This window comes from Erpetoichthys calabaricus, chromosome 3, assembly GCF_900747795.2.
Source record: "Erpetoichthys calabaricus chromosome 3, fErpCal1.3, whole genome shotgun sequence".
NCBI lineage: Eukaryota > Metazoa > Chordata > Cladistia > Polypteriformes > Polypteridae > Erpetoichthys > Erpetoichthys calabaricus.
Window position 1 is genome coordinate 285,118,165 of NC_041396.2, and position 23,365 is coordinate 285,141,529.

Consider the following 23,365-nt stretch of genomic DNA (forward strand, 5'->3'; position numbering starts at 1 on the left):
GGTGCAGAACTGGCTAAAACACAACAAGAAGATGGTTATGGTGCAAGATCTTTATCAGAACCGGGTGATGTTAAGAGCAGTATCCATCAGGATTATACATAACCAGCAGGTTTAGTCTGCAGATGATACCAAGCTAAACAGTTTGGCAGATAATCTAGAACCACTGAATCAGTACAGAGGAACTTGAACAGCATACGGGCTTGGTCAGATTTGTGGCAGATTAAATTTAATGTATCTATACTTAAAATATTACAAGTAGGAAGTGAAAATGTTGCAGTATATTTAAGTACACAATGGAAGGTCAGAAAACTGAAAGTACTTATGAGAGGGATTAAGGAGTCTCAAAGGACACTACACTGTCAATTGCCAGACAGTGTTAAGAAGCCATTAAGAAGGCTAACAGGATGCTGGATTATATAACACCAGTTACGGCGCACTGCACGATAACGTGGAGTGAATACACTTCACTTGAGCATTCCTAGTTTTCAACCTTTTTCTCTGTATGTTTAGCATTCGTTTGCTTAGAGGTTGATGTGCTTGCCGCTTCCTGAGCAGCTCTTCTTTTTTCCACCCTAGCAGCCTACTTCTCTTCTTTCATCTGCATCTTTTCGTGTTAAAACTGATTAAGTCTGTGTTTGTGTTGCAATTACTTAGTACGTTTTCTTTCATTTTTCACTTAAGCTGGCACTTAAGTCTTCAATCTGCCTCAAGAATGATTTAAGATATGTAGAGGTAGAGGAAGTGACGGCGAAGGTGGTAGGGATGAGAACGGCGTCCATATGCATGCGCCGCACAACCACCCTGCTGGCTGCTGCTGAGAGTTGATTCTACAATGAAATAAAATGAAAATAAAAAGAGAAATAACCTTGGAGGTCAATCATTACCCCGAAATCGCATAGTAGACGTCACGTAGTATATGCCTACCAAATTTCAGGTCAATAGGTGAAACGGTTTGCAAGCTATAGGTGATTTAAAGTCCTGGACAGACAAAGGAACAGCCACGGTAGCGCATTATATATAAAGACAATGTGTGGAGTACAAGTCCAAGTGAAATGCTTAAGCATTTCAATGGACTAGTAAAGCCTCTCCTGGAATACTGCATGCAGTTTGGGCTACAAAAAAGAAACAACAACGATAGAGAATATCCAGAGAAGAGTGACTAGTTTAATTCCATGACTGCACGATACCATATGGGTTATAAGGAAAGACTGAACAAGTTGAACCTTTTCAGTTTACGCAAACAAAGATTAAGAGGAGACATGATTGAAATATTTAAAATTAGTACAGAATGTTATTTTAAAACAAGTTTAACAAGAACACAGGGACGCAGTTGGAAACTTGGTAAGGTTAAATTTAATGCAAATATTAGGAATGGTCACAAACCTGAAAGTACAGTACATATAAATATAGCAATTAGGAATAAGGAACACAGGTTTTTTGGACAGAAGAGAGGATCATCTGTCTGATGCCCCAAAGTGTATGTACCAGGACAGAATGGAAAAAGAAAAATATGGTGGAGATAATGTGTGAATTCACTGTAGCTGGAATGCATTTGAACAGCACCAGCTCTGTCAGATGGCATATTTTTGGCTCTAAGAAAAAGGAGCAAGCTGGAGATATATTAGAAAAGTGAAACATTTGCTAATGAAAGCTGACACGTTTGTCATTCCCTGCAATAGCTTGTCATGTAATCTGACCTCCTCAGACGACGACATCATCAAACTGTAGTCATCAAGTCTGGCATCCCCTCTGACTCGAATTCATGTAATGTGACACCGGCTTTAAGTTAACTGATGAATTTGCACTCGTCCCCTTTTGGCACGTTTAATTGCGGGTGCTATGATGGTCTTGCATTGTACATTGTGTCAAATATCCCAAGACAGATTCTCCTCTTACCTTCTTGAATTTGATTTAAGGGGTTTGTGAATCTTATTTTAATAAGAAATCATTTCCATCATTTATGGAGGGTGGCTTTAGCATTGCCAAAATGAAATCTGATAAAGAGTATCCAGTGAAAATGATTTAGGGTGTATCTAATGAGACACATATCCATATGAGTGTGTTCTTTTTAAATTGCAGCTCATATTTGAACCTATACATATCCCTTCCCATTAACTATGACTGAGATATTAAAACAACAGTAGTATGGTACAAAAGAGGATATACTTAACTTGCTTTTCACTCCTAATACACTGTACAGCTGAAGTGAAGACACAGAACAATGCAGTTGCCTTACAGGTCTTCAGTGGGGTCTTTAACGACTGCCTTTTCTTCTTTGGGCACAGCTGTTTTCTTTAGTTAGAAGATATACTATATTTATGTAATATAAACTTATGTTTTAACCATGCTACCAAATCACACTATTGTACAATTATTTTTCAAATAACACAGAGACTTCCATACTAAACAGTTACAGCTTTGAGGTACAGTAAACTGTTTCCTCTTTTCCACAGGCCATAATTTATTATGAGCAAAAACAACTTCACAATGAATAGAAGAAAATAATAAATTTGATACATGGAATTAGAAGTTAATGGTTATTAATAAAAAAAAATAAAAGAGAAGGGGAATTCATGTAAGCAGATGTTTTCTGTCTTTTATTTCCTCTTTTGGTGATTGTTCCTTCTTTAAAGCTGTTGGTGGCATATTTTTAAAAAACAGACGTTAACACGTATTAAAACAATTTGATGCTTTTGGGAACTTTCCATTGACTGGAAATGCTAAGCTTAAAAAAAAATAACAAAATTTTCTTTATTTTGATAAATAAAAAGTAGTTTTGTCTAAAAAAAATAAATAAAAAATTAGCTTACAATAGTAGCATGCTTAGCTAATGAATAATGTTATAGGAGTCACTGTTTTTGTTGGGAAAATGCAGACTTTTTGGGTATTTTTTGTGTTCAGTTTTTAGGTATTTTAAACAATGCAGGAGTACAAATACAATAAAATAACATCCACTGCCTAAAAAAGTAACGATCCCCTTTCAGTTTTTATTGTTATACAACATTGAAATGTAGCAGATTGAATTTGACTTATATAACAGTGATCTAAAGAAAAAGTGAAAGCAGATCTCTACAAAGTGGTCAAAATTAATGTCAAATATAAGCCACAAAGTATCTGATTTCATAAGTATTCACCCCCTTCAATAAGTATTTAGTAGATGCCCCTTTAGCAGCCATGACAGCCTTGAGTTTCTGTGCTCCAATAGACTCTAGCTGCGGACCACAGAGCTCCACTTCATTGAGGAGGTTGTAGCTTTATATTATACTAGCTGTCCCCCGCAGCTTCGCTCACATAGTAGTGAAACAGGACAAACTTTTCTGGCCAAGTAGGTACTCTCCAATGTGTCTCCCACACGTAACTCTGATCTCTGTTTCTCTCTCAAAAATGTCAAACGTTACTCTTTAATAGGGATGGGAATCGAAAACCGGTTCTGTTGAGAACCGGTTCCCACTGTTTCAATTCCTTGGAATTGTTTGCCATTTATGCAAACGATTCCCCTATCGATTCCAGTCGCCTCGAATGACGTCACCGCGTTGCGTAGCGTCATTTACCCAGCAGGAAACGGCGCGTAAGCGGCACAAATGCGCAAAAGTTTGGTTATACTTTACGAGAAAGGATGACAACAGGGCAACTTGCAATACTTGCAAAGTAGATATTTCATCAAAGGGAGGAAACACTACGAATATGCAAAAGCATTTGTACACAAAACACGCGATAACCTTAAATGAATGTTGTGTTTTTGATCCGCTACAGACTAGTGAATCTCAACCCAGCAGCAGCGGTAACGTTTGCAGGTCCTCTCCAGTTAATACGGCAGGTAACTAATCAACTAACATTGCATATTATGTTAGTGCGATTTGCCTTATTGCAAAACCTGCTATTACTGTGCATTGCATTTAGATGACCGTGACGAGAGAGACAGACAGAGTCTGGCTGTCTCAGATGCTGGCAGTTCTCGCTGCAGTCTACCGGTAGCTTCTCCTTTCACAGAGGTGGGGAAAAGTAAAATGACACAGGCCTGGATAGACGAATGTCACCGAGCAGTGACTAAGTTTGTGGTAAAAGGCTTGCACCCATTTGCCACAGTAGATGCCCCCGATTTTCGGTAAGTGAATGTGTTTAATTGTAGGCTAAGTCAGGGAATGTCAAATTTCCGTGTTCTCCTCTTACCAGATGTTTCATCCGTTTCCATTTCTGAGCTGAAACGTGTTGAAGGCAGCCGTCACTGCAGATGGATGGGCAAGTTTTAGTTAAGATCATTACCTCACAGTAACGCTGCATTATGTCAAGAATGGCCAGGCTCAAGAAAAAGTCCTCAAAACTAAACCAGTGTACCAGGCACAGACAGGGACAGCTGTAGCAGAGGAGACTGATGAGATCTTGGAGGAGTATGGTATCAAAGACAAGGTTGTGGCAGCCACTGTTGATAATGCGGCCAACATGGATGTAGCTGTCAAAATAGTTGATGGTTGCAGAATTGCACAGTGCACAGTTCCATTGGACTTGAGTTGATTGTATTTGTTGCTGGCTGATGTAGTTTTATTTTTGAGTGCTCAGCTCATATATACTTTTAAAAAGGAGAGTGTAAATGTTACTGGACATTCTTGTGTAATTGCCACCGAATAATTTATGTTATAATTTGTTATTGCTACAGAAGAATATTTATTTTATTATTATTTTACATTTACACATTTTTTTCTGGGGACCCCGTGGCACCCCATCGAGGAGCCGTAGGCTGTGGATCTCTTAAGATCTCACTGTTGGTTTTGTAAGGTCATGCTACTCCTAAATTTTTATCTTGTTCAAAGATAAGATATAAAACAAAGTTCTAAGTTAATCGACCTGTGTGTTCTCCGTTTTTAAAAATAAGAATCGATAGGAGAATCGATAAAGAATCGAATTGTTAAACAGAATCGAAAATGGAATCGGAATCGTGAAAATCTTATCAATTCCCATCCCTACTCTTTAACAATCTCTAGATGATAACGTCTGTTGAACAAACAGGTATCACTGGCTAAGTGGAGGCAAGGTACGCTGCAATACATAGTGAGAGGTAGAGCAACTTGAACAGAGGCTGGCGCGTGAGTGATTATATATATATATATATATATATATATATATATTGTGGCAGACGGCCGGGACACCCCTTTAGTATATGTTCAGGGGGAGCAACCATGGACTATTCAATACCTCCCCCTGGACGGTAGGTGGCAAACCCCCTGGGTTGGAGTGGTGCCTCGGTCTCCTTTAGGTCTCCATGGGAATTGGAGTTTGGTGCAGCCCTGTTGGGTCCTGCAGGTGCCACCAGGGGGTGCTGCAGCTGGGACTCCTGAGCCCTTATCGGCAGTGTTTTCACCACACCCGGAAGTGCAGTGGAGCACTTCCGGGTGCCTTATAAAAGGAGCCAGCAGCCACCACTCAGGAGGCTGAGTCGGGAGGAGGAGCACAACGCTTGCCAAGAGGAGTGGTGGAGAAGAGTGTGTTGTGGTGACTTTCTTTGGCTTTATTTGGTGTGCTTAGTGCTTGGGACTGTGTTTTACCTGAGGGACACAGGGAAGACGTGGACCCCAGGTGGAGAAGAAAAATAAATCATTTTTGGTTGATTTTAACGTGCCTCCGTTGTCAGTCTGTGTCGGGTCGGACGCATATACAGCACCTTTATCACTATATAGATATAGATATATATAGATGTCAGTGATAACATCTGGTTACAGTATGGTTAAGATTAGGGTTGGGGGAGTGTTATCTGACTCAAGTCAAGTAAGCTGAATGACAAAAACATGCAATCCAATTGGCTGTCCAAGTGAGCTACTGAATTGTCGAGCTGCGGAGGTCTGCAGCTGAACCAATCACGTGTGCTCGGGTCTCTCTCCATCTTTCTATCAGGGTTGCACATCTCCACTCTGTCATTTTGTCTCATTCTTCTTTGAACAACTGCTTAAGTTTTGTCAGGTTGCATAGAGATTGTGGATGAATAGTCTTTGTCAAGTCCAGCCACAAATTCTCATTTGGGTTAAGATCTGTACCCTGACTTAGCTACTCCTGGACATTAGCATTGTTTCAATGTAGCAGTGGCTTTATGCTTGGGGTTGTTGTCTTGCTGGAAAACAAATCTCCCAAGGTGTAAGTTTCTTGCAGACAGCATCAGGTTTTCCTGCAGGATTTCCATATGTTTTGCTGCATTCATTTTCCTCTCCACCCCCACAAGTCTTGCAGGGTTTGTTGCAGAGAAGCATCCTCACGGCCTGACACTGCCACCACCATGCTTCATTGTGTGTTTATGAAAATATGCAGTGTTCAAACATGGTGTTTAGTCCGATGGCCAAAATGCAGATTTTTTTTTTGCTGACATCAGGTCATAGAAACGTCTTGCGGCTTAGTTCCTCCCATTGCCTTCTGCCAAGATGTCATGTGCGCATTTTGTTTTCTCTTTGCCACTATCTCATAAAGTTAGAAATGGTGAACCACCTGGGCAACAGTTGTTGTTTGCACAGTTTCTACAAGCTTTTACTCCTTCAGAGTTCTCATAGAGCTGTCCTCCTTCACTAGTCTTCGTCTTGCACAATCACTAAATTTTTGTGGATGCAAATTTACCACACTTTCATTTCCTCATGATTGATTTAACCAGTTATTCAGAGACTCAGATATTTTCTTGTCGTCTTCTCCTGACTTGTGCTTTCCAATCACCTTTTCAAGGAGTTGTTTGTTAATACATTTAATAATAATAATACATTTTATTTATATAGCGCCTTTCCCATGCTCAAGGCACTTACAGAATATAATAAAGAACGGCAGCGTATACAGTATATAGCATTGTACAAACCAGATAAATAAATAAAGAAGATTACGACAGTGAATTCAGAGAAAGAAAAAGCCTAACAGACAACTTAATTGATGGCCTAGCACACACACATACAGGTTACATGAACATCTTGGACAGAGAGGTAAACTGAGAGAAGGGTAATAAAGTCAAGTCGAGCTAAAAGCCTTCCAGAACAGATGAGTTTTGAGTTGTTTTTTAAAAGAATTCACAGAGTCAGCTGACCTGATTAATTTTGGTAGGTCATTCCAGAGTCTGGGAGCTACTGTATACAGCTGAAGGCCTTGTCACCCATGGAGTGTAGATTAGTGTGGGGCACAGCAAGATTTCCAGATTCAGAGGACCTTAGTGGGTGGGCAGGCACATAGTGATGGAGAAGGTCACTGATGTAGTTTGGCGCGAGGTTATTTAAGGCTTTGTAGGTTATTAGTAGGATTTTATATTCGATTCTATAAGACACAGGGAGCCAGTGATGATGTAAGAGTAAGGACTCTTGCAGCTGAGTTTTGAATAAGCTGGAGCTGTGATATAAGATTAGAAGGGGCACCTGCCAGTAGGGAATTACAATACTCGATGCGAGATGTGATAAAAGCATGGACAAGTTTCTCAGCATTAGAGAAGGAGAGGAAGGAGCGAACACGGGATATGTTACGGAGGTGAAAGTAAGAAAGTTTCTTAATGTGATTTATGTGGGCGGAATAAGAGAGGGAGGAATCAAAAATGACACCAAGATTCTTTACAGTAGAGGCAGGTCTGATGAGATCACCGCCAAGATGGACTGGGAAAGAGCTCATTTTATTAAGTTGCATTTTAGTCTCAATTTGCAGGAGTTCAGTTTTGTTGCAATTTAATTTTAAAGAGTTCTGCTCCATCCAGGTTTTAATTTCACTAAGGCAGATTGTGATCTGAGAAAGCTCTGATGAAGTTCCACTTTTAACTTTGAAGTAGAATTGAGTATCATCTGCATAAAAATGATAACCCAGTCCATAGCTATTGGCGCTAAGCTGGATCTGCTGTTGCCAAGGCTAACAAACTTTTGCCTATCAGTCAGATAGGACTTGAACCACTGGAGGGCAGTGCCAGAGATACCCAGCATGTTCTCCATTCTAAACAGTAGAATGTCATGTCTGACAGTGTCAAATGCTGGACTGAGGTCTAATAGAATTAATATGCTGGTTTGTTGTTTCTTGTGTTGTTTTCTCTTCATTGTGTAGATTAGCTCGCTATACTGAATCTCCACAAGTTAGCCCTTCCAGATACAGGAGCTTTTATAATACAAAGAAGTAAAACACTAGACATGTGACCTTCATTGATGCAGTTCTGTTATTGTGTAGGACCCTATGGTGACCCTTTTCCCCGTTTGGTATTCTTCATTATTTAGACTTAACCAAATGGCCTTAAATCCCATACACTTACCACTCTGTGGTCAGATATTCAACTTTGATTCATCATTTCCTCCACCTTTACTTCTTTATCTATTAGCTCAGGCAATTAGACAGGCAGGAGAAAGAGCTACACTTTTAACTATGTATTATAGGTAATACATTTAATTATAACTAGTGACATACAAGCCAATAGAATGTGGCTTTGTAAAGCAAGACTATACAACCTGATAATGCAAGATGATTCTTCCTGGTCAGCTCATCATCTGCACATGCCTAAGTGGTCTGCTTTGGTCAGGATACAACATGGCAGAGGGCATGAGTTTTGTCCCTGTGTAGCTCCTGACAAATGCACACCTTCCTAGGCCTTTCAGCAAAGGATTATCTCAGACACAGCCCCCAAACTCAAATAGTTTTATTTCTTGTCAGCATCCCTCAAACAAACAACCAAAAAGTGAAATTTAAGCCATTAAGCTATGAAACTGTCCCTTTCTGTCAAAGGTGGCGAGCAATTCAGTCTTAAAAACCAGCATTCCTAAAGTTCTGGTCCATTTTCCTTTCTCTGTAAACATTATAACAAAGTGCTAATTCTGTAAATAAAGACATGCAAAATATTAATCAACTTACATGCAACATATCATTCCACCACAGGGTGTCATGTTAGCGAGGGTTAATACTTACGTAATCAATTATTTTGTGGTTTATATTTGTAATTAATTTAGACCATTTTGCAGAGATCTGCTTTCACATTGACAATAAAGAGTCATTTATTGTTGTCAGTGTCAATAAGAATACCATATTCCATCCACTGTAATTCAATGTTGTTTAACAATAAAATGTGACATTGTCCAAGGTGATGAGTACGTTTTCTGGACAAAGTACCATTCTAATGTACCATACAATGTCCAATCCAGTTCTGGGTCACAGAGGATCTGGGCAAAAGGCAGCAACCACCCCTGGACAGAGTAACAGTCTACAGAGCCCAGTCAGACTTATAACCCGTTATCACACTTACATAAGGCCATTTTGGGACAGCAAGTTTACTTATGTTCTTATACATATGGGAGAAAAGCCAGAGAGCCTCAGAAAATCCAGACAGACTGATGGAGAATGTGCGAATCCAGATAGAACGTCTTCACCCTGGGATTTAAACCCTGGACACTGGCTGTGTGCACCATACATGCAACTAAGCAGACAGGTGGAAATCCTGTTGTATGAAGATCATAAGTCAGGAATGACTGCATATGCGATGATAGCTTTGGTTTATTTTAAGCATTATCAGCAGTACACTCATTTGTTTTGTTTTTTATTCTAGCAGACATTTTCAAGAGCCTGAAAATATGGAGCTGTACAGTGAAGCCGTAAATTACCTACAAGAATATGGTGTTCAAGGTAAGCTGTAAGAGCCTTGATTGATTTGCTCCATCTACTATAAACAGTTTCCATATTTTGCTGATTTTTATATTTATAGTGATAAGTGTTCAGTGTGATAGTTTCTCTTCCTTCTACACCTTCATCGCTGATTGACTTCTCACTAAAAGGTCATAGAAAAAAGTGAATGAAGAATGACAAATGGAAAATTCAGAATAATGATAGATTGGTTAGGGAGAAAAGGAAAAGAAAAACTCCATGTGTTTTGATGTTGGTGAAAATAAACCTCTGGAGTTTCCACAGCCAGAAAAAAACAAAAAAAACAAAAAGCAAAATTTTTTTGTGAAGTGACATCTTACAGTACAGTGCATACTGTGTATGTATGTAAATATACACTGTGAGTGCCACAATGGATAGGCATCCTGGTTGGACTACAGCATGACATCTGGACAAAATGGGAGGTGCCAGGGGATGGACAAGCGGAAGCCAGATGTCAGGAGCATGTTTTATAATTTTGGAGGTGACAAATGGGCAGCAACAGGGTACCTTTTATTTCACGGCATTCAGAATAAATGAAATGTGGACTCACCCAGAAAAGCAGGATCATCACAGTATCAAGTCATGGTCTGCACAATCTACTTTTTTTTCTCCATTAGAGATGTAGCAATATTTTAAATAAAGTGGCCTGAATATTTTTAAATACTGTAAACCTAATTATTTTAGGCATTATGTGTCAAACCAGCAGGCATGTAGGATGGAGAGTAATTGTGTGACATTGCGTGTTGGCTGACACAGACAATGCTCTTTAAACTGAGAATTTACAATTAAAGGAAAATCAGAATTAAGAGAGTTATTTTCCATTTGCTTTAATGAGAAGGTCTTTGCATTAAACAGTCAGGGATTACAGGTTTAAAAGAGAATGGAACAGAATCAGATGCAAAATGATTGTTTTATGGCACAGAAGAAGCATTTAGAAAAACTGCTCTCAGTATACTTGGAGATCAAAGTGCACACTAGTGGGATTAAAAAAAAAAACAACAACAAACAAATAATAAAAAATAAAAAAATCCATCCATCCATTTTCCAACCCGCTGAATCCGAACACAGGGTCACGGGGGTCTGCTGGAGCCAATCCCAGCCAACACAGGGCACAAGGCAGGAACCAATCCCGGGCAGGGTGCCAACCCACCGCAGGACACACACAAACACACCCACACACCAAGCACACACTAGGGCCAATTTAGAATCGCCAATCCACCTAACCAGCATGTCTTTGGACTGTGGGAGGAAACCGGAGTGCCCGGAGGAAACCCACGCAGACACGGGGAGAACATGCAAACTCCACGCAGGGAGGACCCGGGAAGCGAACCCGGGTCCCCAGGTCTCCCAACTGCGAGGCAGCAGCGCTACCCACTGCGCCACCGTGCCGCCCAAAATAAAAAAAAAAAAAATGTTGTGCTGTAAATTTTACTAATGAAGATAACAAGCTCACCATTCAGAATTATGAAAAGGCTGATCATAGAAGTGAAGAGCAAAAATAGATCAGTAAAATACTGAGCTTTGCATACCATGTCTGGAGTAACTCAATGCCAGAATTAGTGCAGGTAAAACAAACAACAGGTCCTTTACAATTGTATGCCTTTGAATAAGACCCCTTTTAAATAAATTTGAATTCTATTTAAATAGCGGCATTCAATCTTACAGCCCTAGACTGCTCTTCATAGCAACTGTTGATGTGGATGGCTACCACGTCATGACCTGATGTTAACAAAAATAGCAGTTCTGAGCCAACTATTTCAAATAGGATAAATAAAAACGTGAACATGGAAAACATGAAGGAAGGATAGGAATTGTGATAATAAAAAGTTAGGGTGGTCTCACAGCTTCAGCAACTGGGGCCCCACCCCTTTAGGCTCAACACAGACAGGGTAAGGACTACCAAAATTAACAAATTACAAAATACTTAATAAACAAAATAGGATTTATATAACAATGATATAATACAGTAGAATAGACATGAAAAACATCTATGATAAAAATATTCACAATAATATAATATTCAATGGACAACAATAAGATGAAACAAAAAGGAAAGAAAACCCTGTCAATAACATAACAGGACACATTGGAAGGGGTCGGGACATTTGTGTGCTCTTCCTCCCAGATCAATTGCTGCCCCAGGGATTGACTATTCCACCATAAATTTGTCGTCCAATCTTTCACACTACACGCCTGCAATTCAACATGGAGTAAGCTGAAGCCATTGTTGGATTAATTATACCAGCCTGAGATGGTCTGTGCTTTGTGACATGGCATATTTTTAATCTGGAAAAGGTAGAGACAGACTTCTTAATGGGCAACACCTGGTAATCAACAATACTTAACTATGCTTTGGCATTTAGATATTAAGACACTTAATGTGTGTGTTAGGCTTAAACCAGCTTGCTGTAACAAGGTGGGATGGATCCTTGGATTCACGATGTTCTCCAAATTAAGACCCTGCAACCAGCAAAAATTGAGATTCATTAGACCAGGCAGATTTTTCCAATCTTCTTGTCCGGGTTTTCCGATCATGTGCCCATCTTAGCCTTGAAGACATGAGAGGAGCCTTGTATTGTCTTTTGCTGCTGTAGCCCATCTACTTTAAAGTGTGTGCTTAGAGATGCCCTGCACGCCACTTATATTTTATTTTAGTTTTTGCAGTCTTTCTATGTGTTTGGATTAATTTATCTGTTCTTCTCTGACCTCTCTCGTTAATATAAGCGATACTCATGGGAAGTTTGTTTCTTACTATGTTCTCTTTAAACTGGCAGGCAGTGTGATGTAGTAGTTAAGGCTTTAGACTTCAAACCCTGAAGCTGTGTTTTCAAATCTGCTACTGACAACTGTGTAACCATGAGGAAGTCACTCCACTTGCCTATGGTCTAATTAGAAAAACAAAAACCCAAAGTCAAAAGAACCATAACCAAATTTTATCTCAAATGTTGCCTTGGATAAAGGTCTCAGCCAAATAACAAAATGTTAACTGTAACTGTAAATTGTGTCTGAAATTTTAGAACCACAGTGCCTGGAACCAACAATCATTCCATGGTCAATGTCTCTTAGATCACATAACACTCATGTCATTACAACTAAACCTGTTGGCCATGTCTCCATTCAATAAATATATATAGAATGTTGTATATTCTATATATAGACAGAGAGTTTTATCCCGCTTATCCAGCACAGGATCACGTAGAAGTTGGAGCCTGTCCCAGGAAGCATCAGGCATAAGATAGGAAAAAGCTCTGGACAGGGTGCCAGTCCACACATGGTCCAGTTTAACAATGCCAAATGACCCAACATGCATGTTTTTGAGTGGAAACCAGAGCACACTCATAGGGTGAGTGGGTAGTTTTCACAAAAGGTGTACCTGGGACATGAACCCAGATCTCCTTGTTGTGAGGCGGCAGTGCCACCACTGCAGCACGCTAATTGTTTTCTCTTGATTGTTAAACTTCTAAGGTTCTTAGAGTGATTTGATGGATACACTCAGATCATGTATGCATGTTTTTGTTATTATACTGTATTTGTAAATGCATTGAGAACTTATGGCTTGTTAAATAATATGTGCTGTCCATCCATCCATCCATCCATCCATCCATCCATCCATCCATCCATGTGTATTCTAAACCCATCTTCAAGACATTTTCTGAACTTACACAGTCCAGTTTGGGCAGAACTGTGCACAGAGCAGGAACAAGCCGTGAATGTGATGCCAGTGTATCAGAGGAGACAGAAGTTGCCAAGTATAAATATACTTGTAACTGGGACTTCATGTTCACTCTTTTTTATATCCAGACTGTACTAAATACTTTATAAAGTATAACATATTTATAATTTTTAATGTGATGGTTTATTTGAATACATTAATAGAGAAAAAACAACTTGCCCAGTCTTTGCCTGTTGTTGGCCAATGTCTAAACCTTTAAATATGTGTTCTGTATCTTGCTTGTTTTTCAGGTTTCTTTGTTGTCACTCCATCTCTCACATAGTAGTGTCTATTTTAATTTATATATCAACCAATCTTACCTAGAGATGTGCACATCCCAGATGTTATAATAATAATAATGCATGTTATTTGTAGAGTACATTTTTTGTGTACAAAGCACTTCAGGTATTCAAAAGATAAAAAATGGCAGCAGCAGAATAATGGTAAAAAATAGAACTGCATAGAAGCTATTGTCAAAAGTATTAGAAAGCAACTAAACATACATAACTGGAACTTAATCTCTTGATCACCTCAAAAAAGCAATTGGCAAAATTACCCTTTTAATAATGGTTGCTATTTTCCAGTCCTTAAAAATGCCCCCAATATGCAATGTTGTTTTTGAAAAATACACATTAAAGTTTTATATATGTGCTAACTGCCCTTTTAAGAATATGAGGATAAATTATATCTGGTTCTGGTGATTTATTAGACTTGAGCCTATTTAATCTAAGCAGTAGTTCTATCTTTCCAAAATTTCCACTTGCTAGGTACTGTACCTCTTTAGTACCTCCTTAACTTCTGAACTCCAGAAAATGCAAATCTAGAGCAGTCACTGTTTTGTTATCAGCATATTTTAGTTTGCCGTTACGGTTCCTAATACATGTCACTTCTTCCTGGACTCTGATAGGCCTATGAAATTAAGCATTTTTTCTCATGAGCAAAGCAGGCTACATAAGGGCCTAATCCAGGCTTTTACATTTCTCAACTTTATCAAATAAAATTGATTCAGCAGAATTCTTTCTATTTGTGAATTTCCCATCGGGATTAATAAAGTATCTATCTATCTATCTATCTATCTATCTATCTATCTATCTATCTATCTATCTATCTATCTATCTATCTATCTATCTATCTATCTATCTATCTATCTATCTATCTATCTATCTATCTATCTATCTATCTATCTATCTATCTATCTATCTATCTATCTATTAAATAGTGAATAATATACTTGAAGAAACTGATGGAAATTAAAAAGAAGTGCATTTAAGACTTACTCCAAGAATTACTTCTGACCCCTTTACTTTTTACACATTTTTTTTATGTTGCAGCCTTTAAATTATTTTTCAATAATTAGGCAACACAAGATAGTCCACAAAGAAAACAAAGAAAAAGGATGATTTTTGATATTTTTGCAAACTTATTAAAAATAAAAAACCTGAGATACCACATTGACACAAGTATTCATACCCCTTGTGCAACAAGTTTTGCACAACTGGATTTGGTCATTTTCTCTCATTCTTCTCTGCACTTTTTCTCAGTCTCTGTGAGATTAGGAGGAGATCATCATTTTTCAGGTCTCACCATTGATTTTTGCTTGGGTTCAGGTCCATGTTCTGGCTTTGCCACGCATGGAAATTCCTATGTTATCTTTATTTGGGAAAATGACCTGTTGGAAGGTGAACCTTTGGCCCAGTCTGAAGTCCAGAGTGGTGTGGAACATTTTTTTCAATAAGGACATCTCTGCTGTTTGGTCTTTTTTGTTTTTCTCCCTGTCAAATCTCTCAGTCCCTGCAGCTGAGAAACATCCCCATAGCATGAAAATGCCACCACTGTACTTCACCATTGGAATGGTATTACACAGGTGATGAGCAGTGCCTAGTTTCTTCTGGACATGATGCTTAAGATTGAGGCCAAACAGATCAATCTTGGTTTTGTCAGACCCGAGAATCTTTAGTGTCACAGTCTGAGAGTCCTTTGGGTGCCTTTTTACAAACTCAAAGTGGGTTAATGTTTCTTTTACTAAGGAGAGTCCTCTGTCTGGCTACTCCTTCCTGAGGCTGAAATTGGTGGAGCATTGCAGTGATGGGTGTCCTTCTGGAATTTTCTATGACATCCACGTAGACTCTCTGGAGCTGAAAAATAATAACTATTATGTTTTTGGTTACCACTTCTCCCCTGATTGCTCAGCTTGGCCAGGTGGCCAACTCTCTGAAGAGTCATGTTTGCTCCAAAATTCTTTCATTTAAGAATTATAATGGCCACAGAGCTCTTGAAAACGTTCAGTGGTTCAGGATTTTTATGCAACCTTCCCTAGTTCTTTGCCTCAACATAATCCTGTCTCTAAGCTCTGCAGGTAATTCCTTCAACCTCATAACTTGTTTTTTACTCAGCCGTGGAAATTTCTGTAGACAGGTGTGTGCCTTTTTGTATTCATGGCAGAACTGAATTGACCATAGGTGGACTCCAAACAAACATCTGAACAGTGATCAATAGAATGGGATGCACCTGAGCCAAGTGTTATAGCAAAGGGTCTGAATACTTATACCAAAGTGATATTTCAGGTTTTTTTATTTTTAATAAATAAAATCTAAAGACCCTTTTTCAATTTGACATTCTGAGTCGTTGAGTATTGCTTGATGTGGGAAAAATATGAATTCAAGTAATTTTAGCGCAAAGCTGCAAAATGGTACTTTCTGAAATAACGTACTTATGTTTTTATATAGATAGATCGATTATAATAAAGTTGGGCATTATGGAAAATAGTTAATTCTAGTTATTCACAGGATTGAATTCCAGCCTAGTCCTGTTCTCCTTATGTGTCTGCCAGTTTGTCCTCAGGTTCACCTGTTTTCCTCCTACATCCCAAATATATGCGTTGGATTAATTGCTGACTCTAAATTGGCCAGCGTGGTGTAGGAGTGCAATGCTTAAGCTTGCTTCATATATTGCTGAAAAAGACTCTTGCTCCCCAGACTCCAAAACAATTTTAAAGGACTAGATATTTGAAAAATGTGTAATTTGATTGACTAAAAATCCATTACGATTTTGTGTATCAAACCTTGTTTTATTCTCTTAGTAGCTAAAAAGGAACAAGAGGATCTGGAAGAAGTATTTGATGTAGATGTTGATTTCATCCCTCCATCCAGTTCACCTCGAAGCCTGCTCCGCTCAGACAGCATTGAATTGCTCGATGTTCCGGTAAATTGCCATCTTCAAATATCATATATCATACTGTAATCTTCATATGGTGTCTAATGGATTTTGGTTTTGATGTAATTTGCTTTTCTGAATCAAGCTTCCAAAATGTCAGAATATCAGATGCATTTGCAAATAGGGAAGATGATGACAGTTTCCTTCATCTCAAATTTAAAGTATTTACCTGTTGGCCTCAGTCCTATTCACAAAGAGAGTTCAGAGGGTATTCTGGTTTGTGCTCAGAGTTGGTATTGGGGCAAATAAGCTTATGTTTGGCACAGGAATAATCAGTAATATTTAAAATCTGAAAATAAAATATAATATGGGGCTATGTATACATAACATGATATTTTCAGATCTGCCTAGTTCAATTCAAGGAAACAAAACAGGAAGCAGGAGTTTACTAGTGGAAAAGTGACATTTGATAACATTTTAGTCTTATCAGAGGTCGAACTTCCGCTGGCCCAGGATTTCCACCCATGCTTCATAACCTGCATACCTATCCTATGCAAACCAAGCCTCAGAAACACACAGAGGATTCAAGCCTGGAAAGTGAGATTCCCAATAACTAGTCTTGGCCATCAATTATAATTATCATTCTTATAGTTTGCTTCAACCCAAAGAATGATGCTTCCCAATAAACTCATCAATTAGGCTGCACTAGGGGAGGAACACCCGAAAGTCTAGTTTCTGATTTGGAAGTGGCAATTTATTTTGAGAATGACAAGGAGGAAGAGGAATCTGACCTTTGTACTGCACATCAGTGAATGGTCTTATCATATGCTGGCTCAGTGGAAGTCTCTTTCCTGATCCAGGAGCCACTAGTCATTTTGTAATTGATGTACTGGATGTCAGCTGTCTAGTTCTTCTGTTCAGCAGTATGTTCAATATAAATTATAAATGTCACATAACCACAAAAAGGAAATGTCAGAAAATGTGTACTCAGATTAACCTCTTTAGTGAACGTGGCTGATTTGCCTTTGCATTTCACTTGCATCCCAGTAGATAAGCTAAACCTGCTTATTATACCAATGACTTACACCTGATAAGATTTCTTCATTTTCATGTTTCTGAGAGGATCAAAATGGTTGCATACCGAGCTAGACAGACTAAACCCCTCTCTTATCAGCAGCCTTTTTAATGTCTTCCTAGGATCACTGATGAAGAATATTTTTTTACATGACATTAGTAAAAAGTTAGAGTGGAAAGCAAACCTATTGTTAAAATGTAAAATAATTATCATTCAAAACACAGAATAGATTACTGCCACTGTAAATGCTCAGTGTTTAAGGTTTAGTTAAACTGAGACATACCTTTTCACCTTATAATGGGCACAGCATGAGGTAATGATGAATTATGAAAAGATCATATGAACGGTCACTTCACTTATTCCTTATCTGGTGCAATGATTCAAGTGACTAAAGTAGTGAAAAAATAATTATCAATGATGTTTATTTACCCTCTGTGTTAAATATGGAATTGCTGAGAACTGTGAAGAATTAAAAAATGAGAATAATTATTTATTTAATGATATATTTATACACAAGGATAGGGCATGAGAATAAAATGTGAAACATTAGTAGAACACAGATCTGCTACCATGATGAATCAGAGAGCCTTCCTCCAACGATGGTGCTAATCAGGTCAACTTAGGCTTATGCCAGCTCACTGCAGTGTCATTTCCATTATTACTGTAAAATCTTAATTTACTGGTGGTATTGTTTTTTTTGGATGGCAAAATTTAAACAATGAATTAGAGTGCAGTAATCAAGCAGTAGAGATTAAAATGTTAGTTGAAAAATGAGCTGAGGTATAAAGAATAACTGCATAACAAACACTACAGTATAACACTAAACAACACATAGGCCTCATCAATGGTACCTAGATGAACCACTCAGGTCCATCAAAAGTATGCCAGCCCTCTATAAGCCTATTGAAGTTCTGAAATGCAGTATCATTGGATAATGTTCTTTTTAGCAATGATTTGATAGTTTCTGCTCTTAATTATACTTGAAGTAAGCGCGGTTCCAGGGTGTCATTTAGCCAGCCCAAGTCTCCCCAAATTTCATGCTAAACCTGCCCATCCACACTTGATAAGCACATGGAGTGACACGACGAGGCAATTGCCTTAGGAAGTACTTTGGTAAGGGTGACATTGTCATGTAACTTTTTTTAGTACTATATGAAATAATAGCACAGAAATGTTCAGTGTGAACTCCTATTTACTGTATATAGTACTTTTTAAAAATTGTGAGTACTTCAGGAGTGGTGGTAGAGAAAAGTCGCAATGATAAAAATGCAACTATAACAAATGTGAAGAGTGTAATTATCAAATTATTGATGATGGTGAACTTCAGAGGATGATATTTTGTTTTAATGTAAGCCCATTTGAGAGATGCATGTACTTTTAACCAAATCTTTAGCAATGTTTGAAGTCTGCTGTTGTAGTCCTGCCTCCAGTTATGCACCAGTTTGAGGATTATTTTTATGATTATTATTTTGCTGGATTATTAACCAAGTTGTAACCTTTAATTTATTGCCCCCTCCTCCCAATGCAGGTCTTTAGACGGGTTGGTGCCCATGCACATCGCAATGTATATATACTGTCATTTTGTAAAATTTTGTTAATTTCTGGAATATTTTTAACATGCCAGTAACAATGTCTGTTAATAGCCTCATAAGTTTGCATTGTGCTTGTTTAGTCAAAATGGCAGACACCTTTTAGCTTTCTGGACTAACTGAAACAGCTGAGGTATTCAGGGAAGCGTGCAAGAGGAGCGACACAGCTGAGATTTGCTTCACGCTCAGTTTTGTATTATACATTAAATGTTTTTTCATACCAGTTTTGTGAGTTTTATTGTTTTAAAGCTAATCAGTTTTATTATTTTACATTTTTTCCAGAAATAATATTATTTGTTAAAATGTTTTTGTTCAATGTATAGAGAATAAATTCTTTCACAAAGGCTATACAGCAATATGTATTGTATGTGAATTAAGTGTAGCAACTCTTAAGTAATAAATATATATAGGGGTTAGAGAGAATAGGCAGCAATAATGCACCTTACCTCAGGTGTTATGAAAATTACTGTGCGCCCACCAACTGAAGCCCTCCTTATCTGTTACTGACTGCTGCTTGCTTCATCCTCGTATTACTTACTGCGCCATCCATGCATTTCAGTATATTGCTACATGTTGGATTTTTAGGACTTTATCTCACCTTGCTCCTCTAGAATTTCAAACGTTTTCTTACCATTTTGGGTTGGACCTAGGGTTGTTGACACAGTTGTGGTGGGTCTTGTCAGGAATGGGGATGAGTCAGACTTACAGAATGGAGATACAATAATTGGCAGACTGGTGTAAGTGCAACAACCTGTTTCTTAATCTGAATAAGATAAAAGAGATAATTGTTGACTTCAGAAAGGCCCCTGCTGTCCTCACCTCGCTGCACATCGAGGGTTCTGCGATGGAACTGCGAAGAACACCAAATTTCTTGGAGTGTACTTGGCAGCTGGTCTTACTTGATTCAATCAACACCACCTCCATAGCCAAGTAGGCACAGCAGTATCTTCATTTGGTGACTGAAAAAAGCAATCCTACCTCCCTCCATTCTTACCAGATTCTACAGGGGTCGTATCGAATGGGTTCTGAGCACTGAGAAGCTGCATCACCATCTGGTTTGAGAACTGCAGTGTCTCCTACTGCAAGGTCCTACAATGGATAGTGCACACAGCCGAAAAGATTGTTGGGACCTTTTTGTCCTCCATGAAAGACATCTCTGTGAAGCCTTATATCTGTAAAGCCTAAAACAGTGTGGAGGACTGCCCCCTCAAACAGTGTCTTTATCCCACTTCCATCTGGCAGAAGATTCTGTAGCATTCAAACCATTTCTGCCAGGTTCTTTAACGGCTTCTACACCTTGTCAGTAAACTCTGTGCTGCCCCCTGCCCTTAGATCTGCTGCTGCTAGATTATTTACTATACAGGCAGTCCCCAGGTTACGGACACCCGACCTACAACTTACAAACGAGGACGCAGCTGCGACACATGCGCCTCAGTAACTGCCGCTCTGTCATCTTTGGCCTGGGGATGCTGCAAGTGGTGGCTGGAGGGGGGCGATTTCGCTGCTCACGTAGTGTAGTGTCCCTCACGCGGCTCCCGGCGGCACGCGGTGACCCGTGGTCCATAGTCACCAGGGCCACAGCTATTGCTCGTGTACAGGACGATGGTTCACTGCCCACCCACTACGCCGTCGCAGCTGCTGCTCCTGACTAGACACAGACTGGATGGAGCGGAGGGGGGTGTTTCACTGCCCGCCCAGCACACACGGCTGGTAATGCTGCAAGTGGTGACCCAGTTGTGGCTGAACGGGGCGGCAGGGGTAGCATTGTAGTGTGCCTCGGATGGCTGCCTGTTGAATTGGGGTTGGGCGATTCACTACTCGCCTTTAGCTGCACTGTGTTCGTTCTACAGCATACTGTATTGGAGCTGACTGTGAGGTGGGCTGGTGATGAACTGCCCCTCGCCGCCACCATTCATTCTCAATATCAAGCCTGCTTATACTGTTACGCACATAGCAGGAAGTTGTCTCTTGTCAATACATCAGATGTGTTTATGACTGGTGCCTTCCTGCTGTGATAACGTGTACAGTGCTGTGCAGAAGAGCTCATCTTAACCTTTGGTCTTCACCCTTCAAGAATGTCTCTGAAACACAAATCTGATGCAAGTGCTGGTGATACAATAAAGAAGAGAAAAACCATCACCATGGAAAATAAAGTAGAAATAATAAAAAGGTCAGAGAGAGGTGAAACTCCATCATTCATTGACAGAGCACTTGGTTACAGTCGGTCAAAAATAGCATTTATTAAAATAATGTACCTGTTCCGACTTACATACAAATTCAACTTAAGTACAAACCTACAGTCCCTATCTCGTACGTAACCCAGGGACTGCCCGTATATGGAATGCATTTGTTATATTTGCTATTAATGTTTTAATTATTAGTTGTTGTTATTATTTATTTATTACTATTTCAATTTACTTACTATCTATTAATTCGCCTACTATTTATTTATTTGGTTATTTATGTGTTTCCCTATTTATTTTATAATATAGTACAGTTCAATAATTGTCTTGCATTTGTCTTGTGTTTTTGGATTTGTTGCACCACAGTCCAGGGGAATATTATTTCATACCACTGTATGCTGCAATACGGTGTATGGATGGTACGACAATAAAGCCATTGACATAGCTTGAGTTGACTTGAGTTGATGCGTTTTGGGAAAAAAAAAAGATGTTGTGCTGGTAGTGGCCTTAAGTAAGAATAAGAAAAAGGAGTGACACTGAAAATGGGTATTATTTTGAAGTAGATAAAGATGATGGCACAACAGCTGCATCTACAATTCACTATTTTCCTAATGAGAAATCTGTAAAGAGGAAGTAGTTGCATTCTGTTCACCAATTTAGTACCCTTCCACAGACCAGGGGCCTCATTTACTAAACTTTGTGTGAATTTAAGTAGATGACAAAGTGTGCATTGTCCATTCTGCTAAGCTAGGCATGTTAAGAAAGCAGATTTAACAGGGATGCAAGCATCCAGCTGCACATGACCCCCGCTTGCATTCCAAACTAAATGACTGAACCTTTTATTAGGATGTACATGGACATCGTTTGATAACAAAATTGTAAACTGGAGGTGACCTGACATCTCTCCAGAGGCTTCTCTGTCGACCTCTTCATTCAGAAGATGCGAAACAGACTCAAGCAAGGACAAAGATCTACAGTATAATTCAAGGGATGACAAATAAGATAGGCAGAAGATTATTAGATGATACTGATTTTGTATCTGGAAGTGACTTTAATCCAATCAGGAGAAGATTCAGCCTTCCTTTAAAACCACATGCACCCCATCTCTTGAGGTGGAAGAAGAATCTCTCTCTGTCTCTCTGGGATATTTTCTGGGCAACCACTGAACTCCAAGGGGATTCTCTCAGGGAGGGTGAACTCTCTAAAATGACCTTTTAAAATCTTCTCTAAATCTAAAAGCTATGAGCCTTTTGCTTACAGAACCGAATTCGACAAACTCTTATCTTTATGAACAAGAAGCTGAGATCCAGTCTGCCAATCTAAGCACGGTGCTCTTTATGCTTAGGAGAAGTCGTGACTTCAAGAACAGGAACTTTAGCATCTAAACTCTTGGGCCAGAATGAGTAATGCCTTTTCCCTATAAAATGGCAAAAGACAGCAGAAAGAAAGCTGAGGAAACAGCAGCAAGAGCACTAACATGTATCATGCAGCATATGGAAAGAAGTGAACAATCTTCCACTCGAACCACGAAGAATAACAAAGCAGCAACTTCCCACAACATTATGCATCATCCATAAAGACCTGGTATCATAAAACTATTTATCTGTGCCAAGATAAATTGGAATTTTAAATACCAGTAAACAACCAGTTATCATATTTCAATACTTATGCTTATCAATAAATTGTATTATTCTGTTTCTTAAATCAAGTGTGCCTTAGTTACTTTGATAAGTTAAATATGCAAAATGAACACTGTTGTTATGCAGTACAGTGGAGAAAAGCCAAACTATTTGGCCTTGTTGCTTCAAGTGGCATAAGAGATTCTTTAAAAAGCCTGATGAACTCAGAAATCAGTTGTTGGACATAATAAAAGGGGAGTAGACCATATCATCATTGGGTGGACAGATAACAAGATACACCATCTTGGCATGACTAGACAACAAGCTACAACATTTTTGGGATGACCATACATTGAGACAATGAGTCACAGCAATGACCAGAGAATAAGCAGAAGATATGGAAAAGAGCAAACCAAAAAATG

General features: G+C 38.9%; 1 protein-coding gene across 2 annotated transcripts in view; it reads left to right on the top strand.

The window, feature by feature from the left end:
• Nucleotides 1–23,365, top strand: part of si:dkey-33c9.6 (active breakpoint cluster region-related protein) — a 191,962-nt gene that overhangs the window by 11,721 nt on the left and 156,876 nt on the right. The window contains exons 2-3 of one of the 2 annotated variants that reach the window (XM_051924339.1): nucleotides 9,518–9,594; nucleotides 16,404–16,525. In XM_051924339.1, the coding sequence (XP_051780299.1) occupies nucleotides 9,543–9,594; nucleotides 16,404–16,525 (174 nt within the window). In that variant the 5' untranslated portion in view covers nucleotides 9,518–9,542. The remainder of the gene's footprint in view (nucleotides 1–9,517; nucleotides 9,595–16,403; nucleotides 16,526–23,365) is intronic. The other variant, XM_028798470.2, reaches the window with a different exon arrangement.